Genomic DNA, 13834 nt, shown 5'->3' on the forward strand with positions numbered 1-13834 from the left:
CGGTAGCTTGCCGGGCTCTCTGAGAGGGATGGAGGAATCAAACCTGGGTCGGCCGTGTGCAAAGCGAACACCCTACCCACTGTGCTATCACTCCAGTTCAGATATTGTGCATGAGACCCTGGGTTTGATTCCCAGCACCTCCACAGCCCCAAAGCCAAAGAAATGGGTATTGTTCTAAAAAGTAAATTTAATGGGTAAGGTGCTGGCCTTGCATAAGGCTACCCAGGTTTGATTCCTGGAACCCTACATGGTTCTTCAAGCACTGCCAGGAGTGAGCCCTGAACACAGTCAGGAGTAGGCTCCGAGTATGGCCAGCTGTGGCCAAAACACCAATAAATAAATAAAATAAACTGAGGAATAAAACATAACAATAAGCTGAAAAGTGAAAAACATACATGTAAACAGCATGAAAAAATATGGAGGTATTTTTAATAAACCTTGAACAATTTTGAAAACATAATACTAAATACACAAGATAAAGGCAGTGAGAATGTCACCATTTAAAAATTAAAAACATCCCTGACACTGTAAAGGAAAAACTAAACTAAAAATATTATATACATATGTGCATGGACAAACAAAATATATAATACTGATTATTACAAAATATATAGTACTGATAATACTGATTCGAAGGTTAAAAAAAACCGGGCGACATTAAATGTATTCATCTTTAAACTCTTGTCAAATGCGAAGTTTCAATAAAGGTGTATGGTCAAAAAGGCTGGGTATTTCTGGTTTAATCAAATGAGAACAAGAGCTAACAATACTAGTTTTTGAAAAAGGGTGATGACTTCCAGGAAGCTGTTTTTCTTTATATAACTAGGGATTTCCCAGCAGATAAGCGTGTATTTGCTTATCTATTCCAGAGACTCACTGAATTCATAGGCATATCTAATTCCTAACTTATATGTGTGTGTGTGGGTGGAGATAGGGGTAGTGGGTGAGGGTGTGGGTGTGCACGCTAGGGGTATTGGGATTGAGCAAGCTCTGAGGCACACAAGGCCTGTGCTTTACTGTTGAACCACCTTCTTTTTTTTTCAGTTTACAACCAATTTATTTTTTTTAAAATTTATTCTTTTATTGAATCACCATGTGGAAAGTTTCAAAGCTTTCAGGTTTAAGTCTCAGTCATACAATGCTCAAACACCCATCCCTTCACCAGTGCACATATTCCACCACTAAGAATCACAGTATACCTCCCCATTCCCCCCACCTCCCCAGCCCCCCCCCACCCCGCCTGTGTAACTGGTAAATTTCACTTTATTTTCACTTTTACTTTGGTTACATTCAATATTTCAACAAAAAACTCACTATTACTGATTTGGAGTTTCTCCCCTCTTAAGTCGACCTGCTGAAAAGAAAGCATTTGATAATTTGTTTTCCATTGCTGAGAATGAAGAGATCTGAGGTCGAGAGGCCGTACTAGCAGCCGCACGTGAACCACCTTCTTGACCCTCCCCCTAAAATTTGACCTCATGGCAAATAAAAGGCTTGATGACCCTGGGACTTAGGATTGTTTACATGAGTTTCTCAAGGTTGTCTAACTAGTGGATCCATTCTAGATTATAAATTCTTAGAGGTCACAGACTCCATTTGGCTTGTTTACATACCATTTAAAGATTAGCCTGAGAGTGCTGAGGTGTCATGTAATAAAACAAAACAAAACAAAACAAAACAAAAACCCAAATCTACAATGAGCCTGAAGACATTTTCCAGTCTATTTTTGTTATGAGGTAAATATAGTTTTGAAAACTCAGAAGGTCCTAGGGGCGAACCATGTAGCTCATTTGTAGAGTACAGACCTCATCTGTAGGAGGAACTTGGTTTAATCTCTGATACCATCACACCAGGACTGGAGCAATAGCACAGTGGGTAGGGCATTTGCCTTGCACGCAGCCGACCCGGGTTTGATTCCTCCATCCCTCTTGGAGAACCTGGCAAGCTACCGAGAGTATCCTGCTCGCATGGCAGAGCCTGACAAGCTACCCATGGCATATCCGATATGCCAAAAACAGTAACAACAAGTCTCACAATCTATACGTTACTGGTGCCCGCTCGAACAAATCGTGAACAATGAGACGACAGTGCCATGGTGCTACCATCACACCACTACTGAGGAAACAACACAAAATATGAAAACCACCAAGACCCAGTAAAAATCTCAGAAAAAAATTATGCTATATTTCTTATAACTAGATAGGAAAAGGGGAATTATAATAATAAATACTATTAAACTAGAGTCCCTTGCCCCCACACCTGGCTGTCTTCATCGGGGCCCCTTGGAAGGCATGGGTTGAGTCCCCCTCCCAGCCCTGAGCAGAGCTCTGGCAGCCGAAGACCTACGGAACCCAACCACAATCATGCTCAAGGCCACTCTCCACATGCTTGGAAGAGCCTCATGCATGAAGGAACCGGCGGAGGAACCCAGGTGTGTGGGACTCGGGGCTGAGATCTCCAAGTCTGCGTGGATCAAAACTGGGCCTCTTCTGCCCAGATCCCCTATTTTCCAGTAGCTAGGCGGTCACACCCACAAACTGCCCCCGGTACCGTGTAATTAGGCCAGAAGGTTGAATCAGGTTTTGATTTGTTTGATTTGTCACTAGTTTTAACATTGTTTAAAGTATCTTTGTTTCTGTATTATTATTATTTATTGCTATTATTAGTAGCATTTTGGTCCACACTCTGAGATTCTCAGGGGCTGTTCCTGGCTGTGGGCTCTAGGGTTCCCCCTGGAGATGCTCAAACATCTACAGTGCCTGGGTGGCTGGCTGTGCTTAACCCTGGAAGCATCTCTCCCATTTCTGTACTCATAAATGAAGTTTCTGATGACTCTCCCTATTTTTCCTTGGATGAATATTATGAAAATCAATACACTGATATAAGAGACATAAAAGGAAGACTGGAGAGGTACAGAGGCTAACATACTTGCCTTGTATGTGGCTGACCCTGGCTTGATCTCCTGCACCATATATGATCCTGAGCACCACCAGGAATGATAACTAAACACAGAGCCAGGAGTAAGCCCTAAGAACCTTCAGGTATAGCCCCAAATTTTATTTATTTATTTATTTAATTATTTTTCGCCACATCCAGCCAATACTCAGGGTTTACTTCTGACTCTATACTCAGGAATTACTCCTGGCAGTGCTTAGAGGACCATAGGGGATGCCAGGGATTAAACCCAGGTCAGATGTGTGCCAGGAAAGCATTCTACTTGCTGTGCTATCACTCTGGGTATGACCCAAAAATTGAGAGAGAGAGAGAGAGAGAGAGAGAGAGAGAGAGAGACAGAGACAGAGACAGAGACAGAGACAGAGACAGAGACAGAGAGACAGAGAGAGACTCTTAAAATTTTTTTATATTAAAAAATAAAATTTACTGGAAGTTTACTGAACTTCAAGAAATTTTTATTAAGTAACCCCCAGACTCTGTGGAAATTAGGTGATTGCTAGAGGGAAAGGGAGGAAGATGTCTGAGGCATGGAAGAGAGGTCTTTGTGGTGTTAGGATGCAATGGAACATGGTGATGGAATGATGAAAATTATACACATATACATGTGTGGAGTTAAATCCACAAAATTCCATGATATTGGTTTTTATTTGGGGGGGGCAGGTAGGGGACACGCTTGGCGGTGCTCAGGATTTTTTCCTGGCTCTGTACTCTTGGAGATGCTCATGGGGGTCAAACCAGGGTGGGCCGTCTACAAGGAAAGTGACCTACCTTCTGTATTATCACTCAGGCCTCAAATTTTCTTTATATTATAAACCAGTTATCAATAATTTTTTCTCGCTTTCTCTCCCTTCCTTTTCTCTTTCCTTCCCTTTTGTTGCAGTATCAGGGATGGAACCAGGACCTCACACATACAAGGCATGTATTCTATCACTAAGTCTCAATCTCGTCTTAGAAAAAAAATTTTTTTAGATTTTGCCTTTTGTCAGTTCATTTGCTTAAGTCATAGTCAACATATGCCAGAAACCATCCAGCAACTAGCTTTCACTTCCCAATGAACTTCACTTTGCTTCACTTCACATTTCATCCATCTCGAGAAAACACCTGATTTCATCTTTTGAAATAGCCGAGCAGGATTCCTTGGAATTATATCACTGTCACCATCATCCCGTTGCTCATCGATTTGCTTGAGCAGGCACCAGTAACTTCTCCATTGTGAGACTTGTTTTTGGCATATCGAATATGCCACGAGTAGCTTGCCAGGCTCTGTCGTGCGGGCGAGATACTCTTGGTAGCTTGCCGGGCTCTCCAAGAGGGGCGGAGGATTTGAACCCGGGTGGGCCGCATGCAAGGCAAATGCCCAACCCACTGCTCTATGGCTCCAGCTCTTGGAATTACATATTAGAACTAATTCTTTGGGTAGAAAGGCTCTCCCAAGCAGCGCTCAGAAAGTCCAGGGGCTTCTTCCGGCTCTACTGAACTGGATTATACAGGCCTCAAGATTCAGTGCTCAGCCCAGCAATGTGATTGGTGCTTTACAGGCCTCGTGCTGCAAGGAGCCTCTGGGGCCACTCAGATAGTGGTGGGAACATCAGAGCTATGCCCAGCTATGCCGGGGGAGCCATGCAGTGGTGGCAACTGAACGTGGGGCCTCTGAATGCAAGACATGTGCTCCAGCCCTCGAGTCACCTTCCCAGCCCCACAGCTTCTTTCCCCACTCCTTTGCTGATAGATATTTAGGCTTCTTTGCTAATTTGACTAATTGTGAATAATACTATGAACATGGGCTGGAGCGATAGCGCAGTGAATAGGGCATTTGCTTTGCACACGGCCAACCTGGGTTCAATTCCTTCACCCGTCTCGGAGAGCCCGGCAAGCTACCAAGAGTATCTCGCCCGCACGACAGAGCCTTGGCAAGTTACCTGTGCCGTATTCAACATGCCAAAAACAGTAACAAATCTCACAATGGAGACGTTACTCGTGTCTGCTCGAGCAAATCGATGAGCAACAGGATGACAGTGACAGTGACTATGAACATTGTGCAGTGTAAATATTCTTTTGAATCAGTCTTTTTATACTTCTTGGATAAGTCGTTCAGAATGTTATTGCATGTATTTCCCTTTTTAGTTTGGTCTCTGTTGATTTTGGGGTCCCACCCAGCAGTGCTCAGGGCTTACTCCTGGTTTTGTGCTCAGGGATCACTCCTGGCGATCACTGGGGGACCATAGGAGATGCCAGGGGTTGAACATGGTGTCAGCTACATGCAAGCAAGTGTCCTACCCCACCATTCTATTGTTCCTTTTTCAGTTTTTTCAAGGAGCCTCTATACTATGCTTCACAGAAGCTGCACAATTTACCTTCCCACCAATAGTGTGTCAGAGCTCCTTCTCACTCTTTCTATTCCAGCCTCTTTTGATATGTCATTCTCACAGGTGTGATATTAGATATTTCATAGTGGTTTTATTTGCATTTCCATAATAATAAATGTCTATGATAATTCCCTCCCCTCCACGTGTTTGTGGGCAATTTGTATATCTTCTTTGGAGAAATAAAATGAGACTAACACTATCCAAAGGAAAGATGTGGGATACTCAAAATCATAAACTGTGCTCACATTAACTCGTGTAGAATGACGTCCAAGAATATTAAAAAGCAAGTTGTAATGTAAGATGCATAGCATAAATCAATTATATTAACCACAAAAGCACATTTAAAACATTACTATATATGAACAAAATTCTCACATCTAGACTTACTGAGAATAAAGAGAAAATTGCCGACAAGCTTATTTCTCTGAGAGAAATAATAGGCGTTGAAAGTAGTCAAGAGACTGGTGTCAGCTATAATATTAATTTTCTATAAGAGATATTTATGTAACATAAGAACATTTTTTAAAGTGATACATTAAAAATAAGATTTTAAAACCCACTCATATTCGACCCCATGGTATAATGTCAGGAAAATGAAAAAGTGAAAATCACCCATAATTAGAAAACTGAGATCTAATAGAGGCTAAAATTATCTTATGGTCATTGAGACTAAACTGAGATTTAGAAATGTACTTTATTGGGTCAGAGATATTGCTCAAAGGGCTGAATGCATGCTTGTGGGGGGGGGGAAGCCTGAGACCTCAGTACTGCATGGCCCCTCAGCATCTTTGGGAGTGACCCCAGAACACAGCTATGCTCAGGGATTACTCCTGCCTCTGTGCTCAGGGACCACTTCTGGTGTGACAAATTCAGGGGACCATATGCAGTGACAGAATCGGAACTGAGATTAGTCAGTACGAGTCAGGCACCCAACCTGCTGTAATAGCTCTCTGACCCCAAATAGTACTTGTTGCTTATGTCCTGCTTTTCTCAAGTTTTTCCATCAACAGAGGTAAAAGAACCGATTCATACCTTGGAAAAAAAAATAGTTTAATCTACACCTTCACCTTTATCTGGCTCTCCAGTCTGTATAAAATCAAGTTTCCTTTCAGGCTATAACCGTATCAATTATAGCCCGTTCCCGACCCAGTGCATTGGACAGTCAACAAAAGTCGTAGTTGTGTTGTAAGACCTATTAATCATTTCTTGAAGCGACTGCTTATTGGGCAAACTTTTTAAAACAAGGGAGGAACTGAAACCTTTGAAGGGGCCTTGGGCCCTCATGAGGGGAAGCTGCAGCAGAAGGGCCGTTACTGCCCTCTAGGGGGGAGACAGCATCCGGGACACGTAACACCGGAAGCCACCAGTCCAGGGGCTGGACCCAGCTTCTCACTGGGTTATGAGTTTACTTTCTGTGGTCACCGTCACAACTTCTATTATGTAACCATGCAACTCTGTTTTTCCATTCTTCCGCTTGCTGGTGAAGTGAAAGACAGTAGCTAGTTTCACTGACCAAAGGTCTTCCTTCGCCTGGCCCTCCTTTTAGTGAGTTTCCCCAAAGGTACAGGGCTGATGTGGCATCTAGGCTGGAAAATGCCACTCAGACAGCATCTTGGGAGGGATCTGACCTAGTGGTTTCATGGGCGACAGGGGAGGCACTCGGGTGAATGCTAAAGAAAATACTGTCCAAAAATATTTACTGAAGGAAAAGAACCAGGCATGTGACCAAGACATTCCAAGGAGACGCTCGGTGACAGAAGCAGTTTTCCAGATTTGTTTCCCAGAAAGGTGGACACGGTCAAAATTTCCCACTCCTCCCCATTTCCCTTACCAAAAGCCCTGCTTGTCCAACGTCTGAAATCAACACAGCAAGAGTCGGAGACCCCTCCCAAATGAGTCAGAACTCAAAAATAGATGTTATGGTCTCCCAGGGGCACTCAGAAAATCCAGGGGCCTCTCCTGGCTCTCCTGAGCTGGATTGCGCTGGCCTCAAGACTCAGTGCTCAGCCCAGCAACGTGGTTGGTGCTTTTTAGGGCTCAAGGAGCCTCTTTGGCACTTCTTGGACAGATGCTGAATGCTGCTTGCCACAGCACAGGGAAAGGGCTGGGAGGGAGCCTTAGGCACTCCCAGTGGAGTATCTAGGAAGAAAGGCCGGGGCAGTGAGGCAGATGTGGAAGGGGCCCACAGCATTAGTTATAGCATTCCAAATGTTTCTGAAGGGTTATGGTTGGAATGCCTGATTCACGCACTCTGCACCGGGCGCCTGAGGTACAGCTTTCCCAGAAGCCGTCCAGGTGGCCTCGACCCTCCTTTTCAGCCTTGAAGCTTGAGGAACTTGTAACACCAAGTCATAAGTCACGCCTCGCCTCTGCTGCACAGCCTCCCCACCTGGTCCTGGTCCTCTTCCATATGGTAGAGGAATAGGGAAGCCTCCTCATCGCTGGGCTACTGTGCTGTGTTCCTTACTACACTTACCAGAGGCCCAGAAAGTCTTCCTTGGAATGGCCTCTTCTCTCCCCTCTTCCCTAAATCTGCCCTGCCAGGCCCAAGCTTGGTTATCCTGCTGCGTGACTCCATCCCAGTCCTCTGTCTGCCTCCTTCCGAACACAGCTATCTGCCATGATTAGAACCAACGGCCCAAGTTGGCTATGGGCTTTGCATCCTTTATATGATCTAACACTGTAACACTATAACCATATTATATTTGCCTTATGCGGTGTTTGCTCTTTGGGGGCTATTATTATGCCCTTTGTACAGGTAAGAAAAAAAAGTGCCAGAGGTTTTTCAGTTACTGGCCCAAGATCACACAGTAACCAAGATTCTATAATACCATTCCCTTATCTCCCATCCCTTAATCTTGTGCCACCTTTACTCTATTATATTCTGACTATACTGAAAAAAAAATCAAATACCTTCCCAATTCAGGGTTTTTGTTTTTCTTTTGGGGGGAAGGTTACACCTGGTGATGCACAGGGGTCACTCCTGGCTCTGCACTCAGGAATTACTCCTGGAGTGCTCAGAGGAACCATCGAACCCGGGTTAGTTGCATGCAAGGCAAAAGCCCTACACACTGTGCTATTGCTCCAGCACCCCCAAAATCAGGGTTTTTGTATGGAAAAGATTCTCAGGCTTTCTATTAATTTGGTCTTTATTTGAGTGGGGCGTGTGGGTCACACCTGGGATCATTCCTGATGGTGTTCAGGGGCCCTTTCGTGGTGCCCGGGATCAAACCTGGATCAGCCACATGCAAGGCAAGCATCTTACCTGCTGTACATCTTATCTCTCTGGCCCCCAAAAGTTAAAAACTTGGTTCTAACTTTTCATTATCTAACACCTCCTAGAAGCCTTCTACTACCCTTTGCCTAAGATTGTCCTTCCTAGATTGTGGTCTCTAATTTTATATTCTTCAAAGTACTTACCATTTTGGTATTTACCACTTAATCTATTTGTATATTTACTTTTTCTTCTAGATCATATCACTACAACAAAAGTTTCACCAGTGCAAGAAACTTGTTTGTATTGCAGCTGAATCTTTGGCACTGAGTGCAATTCGGAACATGTAGCAGGCACTCAACAATGAGGGAAGGGATGTGACTCAGTGGCAAAGTGCATGTGTCCCATGCCTGAGACCTGGGTTTGATTAATGGCAAGCAATATATATATATATAATAGTCAAAAAATAGTTATTGAATGGGTAAATTATTCCAGTATTCACACCTTTAGTCTCTATGTACGGCAGAGCCTGGCAAGTTCCCCGTGGCGTATTTGATATGCCCCAAACAGTAACAATAACGGGTCTCATTTCCCTGACCCTGAAAGAGCCTCCAGTATGGCAGCGTTAGGAAAGACAAGTAAGGAGAGGCTGCTAAAATCTCAGGGCTGAGACAAATGGAGATGTTACTGGCACCCGCTTGAGTAAATTGATGAACAATGGGATGACATTGATACAATGACAGTCTCTAGGTGACCTCTCTCTAAATTACAGTGTTTATAGCACGTAGGCATATATCACATTACTTAGCATCAAGTATTTATGATTTTATGTCTTAAACTGTTAGCTATTTTTCACTCCTAAAGATTGACTTCTGTGTATTTAATCAGGGGTAAGTGAGCCAAGTGTCTTTTTCCCAGCTGGAGTGTCAGTGAACGCCTGCATTTCCTTCTTTATCCAGCAGAGGACCGCCCGAGTGCAATCTCAGCCAGCTATTGAGAGCAGTTAGTTTCCAGATTTCAAATTAGGCAGACTGAGGGTGTAAGAGGGAAACTGGGGACATTGGTGGAGCGACATGGACATGGACACTGATGAAGAGATTAGTGCTGGAACATTGTACGCCTGAACCTCAATCATGTTAATCACAGGGCCTCAACTACAAAAAAAAAAGAGAATCAAATTAGCTAGTTAAGAACAGAGTACTATTCCCCACTTTGTAAAACTCTATTCAGGAAGCATCCTACATTATTTGAAATTGTTCCGAATGTTTCAGGCATTTCTCTGTCTCCTGCGGGTGTCTGGTTTTGCCAAACCCCAAAGATAGTTCCACTGGTATTTCTGAGAGGTCCTAGACTTAAAGCTTAGTCAAACCGTAAATGATCAGAAACCTTGAGGTGTGAAAAATTACCCTTTCTTGAGGTTATTTTATGCCTGGTCAAACAAAAGAACTCCAAAAGCCCATCAAAATTCATATAGTTATGCTTGGAAAATATATTCTTGAGTTTTAATATTTAAATAATTGTTTGGAAATTATCCCCATAAAGAAGAAGAATTTCTTGGAAAATGTGTCAGGTTGTATATAATGCGGGCAAATTAGGCTGTCATAAAACACAGACACAAAGACACATTCATACACACACACACACACACACACACACACATACACACACAACAAAGAGCCTCTAAAAAAAAAAAACATTGACTTACGCGGTGTTTTAAGTTTTCACAAGTTATATGTCTGTGTAGAGAGATTTACATTGTGGAGAAACAGATATAATATCCAAATTAGCATAAAGTGGCAGTAAAAGGCCAATGAGATAGTACAAGGATTAAGGCAAAAATCTTGCATGTAGCCAACCTGGTTCAAGCCTCAACCCACTGTGGTTCCCTGAGCATCACGGGACACAGCCCCAGAGGCTCCTTGAGAATTTCCACGGTAGCCCAGGTAACCCCCAGCTCCACATTGTTCAAGCAATATCCCATCCTCAGGTCCTCACAGTGAACTGCCAGAAGAGTTGGCCAAAAATTTCAGGAAGTGGTCCCCAGGCCTCTTGAACATTGCTTGAGAGACCCCAACACCAAAAAGAGTAAGCAAGGGCATATATATGTATATATACTTAGAGAGAGAGAGAAAGAGAAAGAGAATAAGCAGGTAACATAAAATGGTTTTATGTAGAAGTTGGAAAGCTCATTTCATATTAAACTACATATATATTTTCAGTTGGGCAATAACTATTTGCATTATTTGGTTAATTCTTTTAGAATTTTCTTTGGGAACACAACCTGGCCATGCTTGGGAGCTATTCCTGGCTTTGTGCTCAGGTGAGTATTTCCTGTGGTGCTTGAGGGACCACATGGCGCTAGGGATCAAAGGAGCTACTCACATGCAAACCGTGCACACCCTTTAAGCTCTCTTCAATCCAATTTACTTTAAGCATTTTTTGCCAAGAACACCAAATCTGTAGCTCAGTTTCACAATATGTGGGAATAATAATCTAGTGCCTTTTATCACTGATATATAATAAGTTGAATAAGCACGTACAGCTAGTTTCACAAAAGTATGCAGTCTGTAAACAAAAACAAACTAATCACAACAAATTTCTAAAAATACTTAGGACAATATTCGAGTTTTAAAGATGCCTTTTCTTTCTTCTCTGTAATAATCCTGGAAGAAAAGTCTTGTCTTAAAAGTCTTTAAGCAAAACATATTCTAGTTATCGGGGCATTCCTCCCCGACTCCCCCCCCCACCCCAGCTATGAATGACAGTGAATAGGTAGTCCAGATTAAAGGAAAAGCAGTGAAAACTGAAAACACTTACATGTCATCTGTAAATGTGATTCCAAAGTACTCTTTTTCTTTCAGGTTGAAATGTGACGCCACGAGGTCCAGTAGCTCTCTTGATAAAAGTTTGGGCTGTCAGGATAAAAAAAAAATATCCAATTTGATTGCCTCTCTCTCTCTCTCTCTCTCTCTCTCTAATTGCTATCACCTTTCTCTGCCCCAAATAGTTTTAAATAGCTTTTATTTGTTTGCTTGTTAGTTTTAAATTCCTGTTAGCCTCTTTTTCGTGGTGCTGGGTATAGAACCAGGACCTCACACCTGCAAGGCAAGTGCTCTATAAACTACATCCCTTATATATGCCCCTGTAAAAAATTTTCAATGGACTTTTTCTGTGAGACTGGAAATAGAGAAAATAGGATTGGAACACTATGAAATCACCATTTTCGTATGTTTGCAATTCAGTTCAGTATCTTATACTTCTCTAAGTACTAGTGTATTTATTAATGCATTGACTGCTGGAAAAAATACTCTTTCTATATATAGTACATTTAATAGTCATCAACTTGTAGTCTGACTGGATTGTGGAATGACTTTACTTTGTGGGGATCAGTTGGTGAGGCTTGTGAAATACAAGAATTTGGGGTCACTTATTTAAAAATCAACATTACCATTTGTTGAGTGCAAGCCCTTAGAGCCAACATCTCTGGGTCTTACCATGAGCTATGAGGGAGATGTTTGAATTCCATTTTACAGATTAGCTGACTAAGGCAAAGAGAAGTTGAGTACTTTGCTTGGGGTTACAGCTGCTAAGTGCAGGGATTTGAATCAGCTGATTCCAAAATAGAAGTTTTCATTTCTCTCTAGAAATGAATCTTTGGTGAGACTGTATATACCATACAGCTCCTCCACCAAGCACACTTAACTGTTCCCTAGTTAGAAGACTCATCTATGAACTTCTGAAAAGCTCTTGACCTGGTGTGTCGACAAAAGGTTGAAATCAGCCAGAATGTGCATGACAGTGGGTGCAAGGTTTGTAGGTACTCAGAAAAAGGAAAGGGCTTACAAGAGGGGATTTCAGACAAACACTTTTTTGAACTTTGAGTCAAACATTTTAGCTCTCATTATAGTGCTTTGGAGGTTGGGTGTTTATTACTGGGGTTTAAAAAAGAATGGTCGTGATTTAAGAAGAAAGGAAGGGGGGCTGGGGATGTGGCTCAGGGGTACAGCCCTTGTTTTGCATGTGTGAAACCCTGAGTTTGAGTCCAGACACTCCATGGTCACTGCTGTTGACAACCCCTAAACACCAAACTGGGAATAGCTCCTGAGCAGTGCTGGGCAAAAAAATAAAAAGGAAGAAAGGAAGAAGAAACACATAGAAATCCAGACTGAACTGTCTACTCTGGGGAGACCATTGTTAACGGTTCTATTTCCATTCACAGTGAAGCCTAAATATAGTAGCCCAAGGCTCAGAGGGGGTAAATTTAAAATTAGGTTGGTGGGAAGGGCGACGTCTGGGCCTAACTGCAGGTGGGGCCGCGGAGAGGATATTCCCAGTTACTGAAGACTCATTTAGCATCTTGGGTGAATAAAGAAAAATAAGCATGAAGTATTAAAATACCATGACTTATACAGTCCCATATACTTTACAAAGGGATTTCATTTGCATACAGAATCTTGATTTTAACCATAATTCTATGGCAAATATGGAACAATTTAAATTTCAACTTGCAGAAAGTAAAACAGAGTCTTTGTTTGGGGGCACACCTGGTTGTTGGGTGCACAAGGGTTACTCCTGGCTCTGCACTCAGGAGTTACTTCTGGAGGTCCACAGGGAACCATATGGGATGCCGGGGATTGGACCCAGGTTGGCAGTGTGCAAGACAAGCACACTGGGTCTCTAACTTGGCCAACACCATCAATCAGGGAAGTGGCAGAACTTAGTCTCGAGTCCCAATGACCATTTCAGGGAAGCCTTATGTTTTACCAGCAAGAGGGTCAGGGAAGTGAAGTCTCTGCTGGAGGTCCAGATACTAAGTGACAAAGCTGAGGTTGGAATCGAAAGCATCTCTGAGTCCATATTACCAAGCTCTAATTACTCTACACAAAAATTAAGCTTTCCCTTTTTCTCTTCCAAAAATCTTGAGTCATAGGCTTTAAGACCAGATGAATGAACAGCAGCCATGGATGCGCCGCATCCCCATCTCTAACCCCCGAAGGACCAGGACAGGCTGTGCATGTGCGGGCTGCACCTACCTGAACCAGCAGCTCCAGCCTCCGTTCATCCAGGAGGTGCACCTGGCAGTGCCTGCCTTCTGTCATCTGTGGGGACAAGAGAACAAGGGCGTCAGGGTCACGCCTGGCAAACACACATCTGAACTCCGTGGAGAACTTAGTTTACATCTGTTGTGCTAAACCTATAAACGGCTCCAGCTGTGCCAATCGACAGGCTTGGTCATAGAAATATTTCAAAAATATTTAAGGCATTAGTTCTTGATGGATTTATTGTTTTCTTTTACCTT

At 42.9% G+C, this 13834-nt stretch overlaps 1 protein-coding gene across 3 annotated transcripts in view; it reads right to left on the minus strand.

The window, feature by feature from the left end:
- Positions 1–13834, minus strand: part of FRMD4B (FERM domain containing 4B) — a 240204-nt gene that overhangs the window by 159643 nt on the left and 66727 nt on the right. For all 3 annotated transcript variants that reach the window (XM_004612789.3, XM_055136461.1, XM_055136462.1), the window contains exons 2-3: positions 13569–13634; positions 11353–11447 (exon numbers count right to left, since the gene is read on the minus strand). In XM_004612789.3, coding sequence (XP_004612846.2) covers positions 11353–11447; positions 13569–13634 — 161 coding nt within the window. The remainder of the gene's footprint in view (positions 1–11352; positions 11448–13568; positions 13635–13834) is intronic.

This window comes from Sorex araneus, chromosome 4 (assembly GCF_027595985.1).
Source record: "Sorex araneus isolate mSorAra2 chromosome 4, mSorAra2.pri, whole genome shotgun sequence".
Classification (NCBI taxonomy): Eukaryota; Metazoa; Chordata; class Mammalia; order Eulipotyphla; family Soricidae; genus Sorex; species Sorex araneus.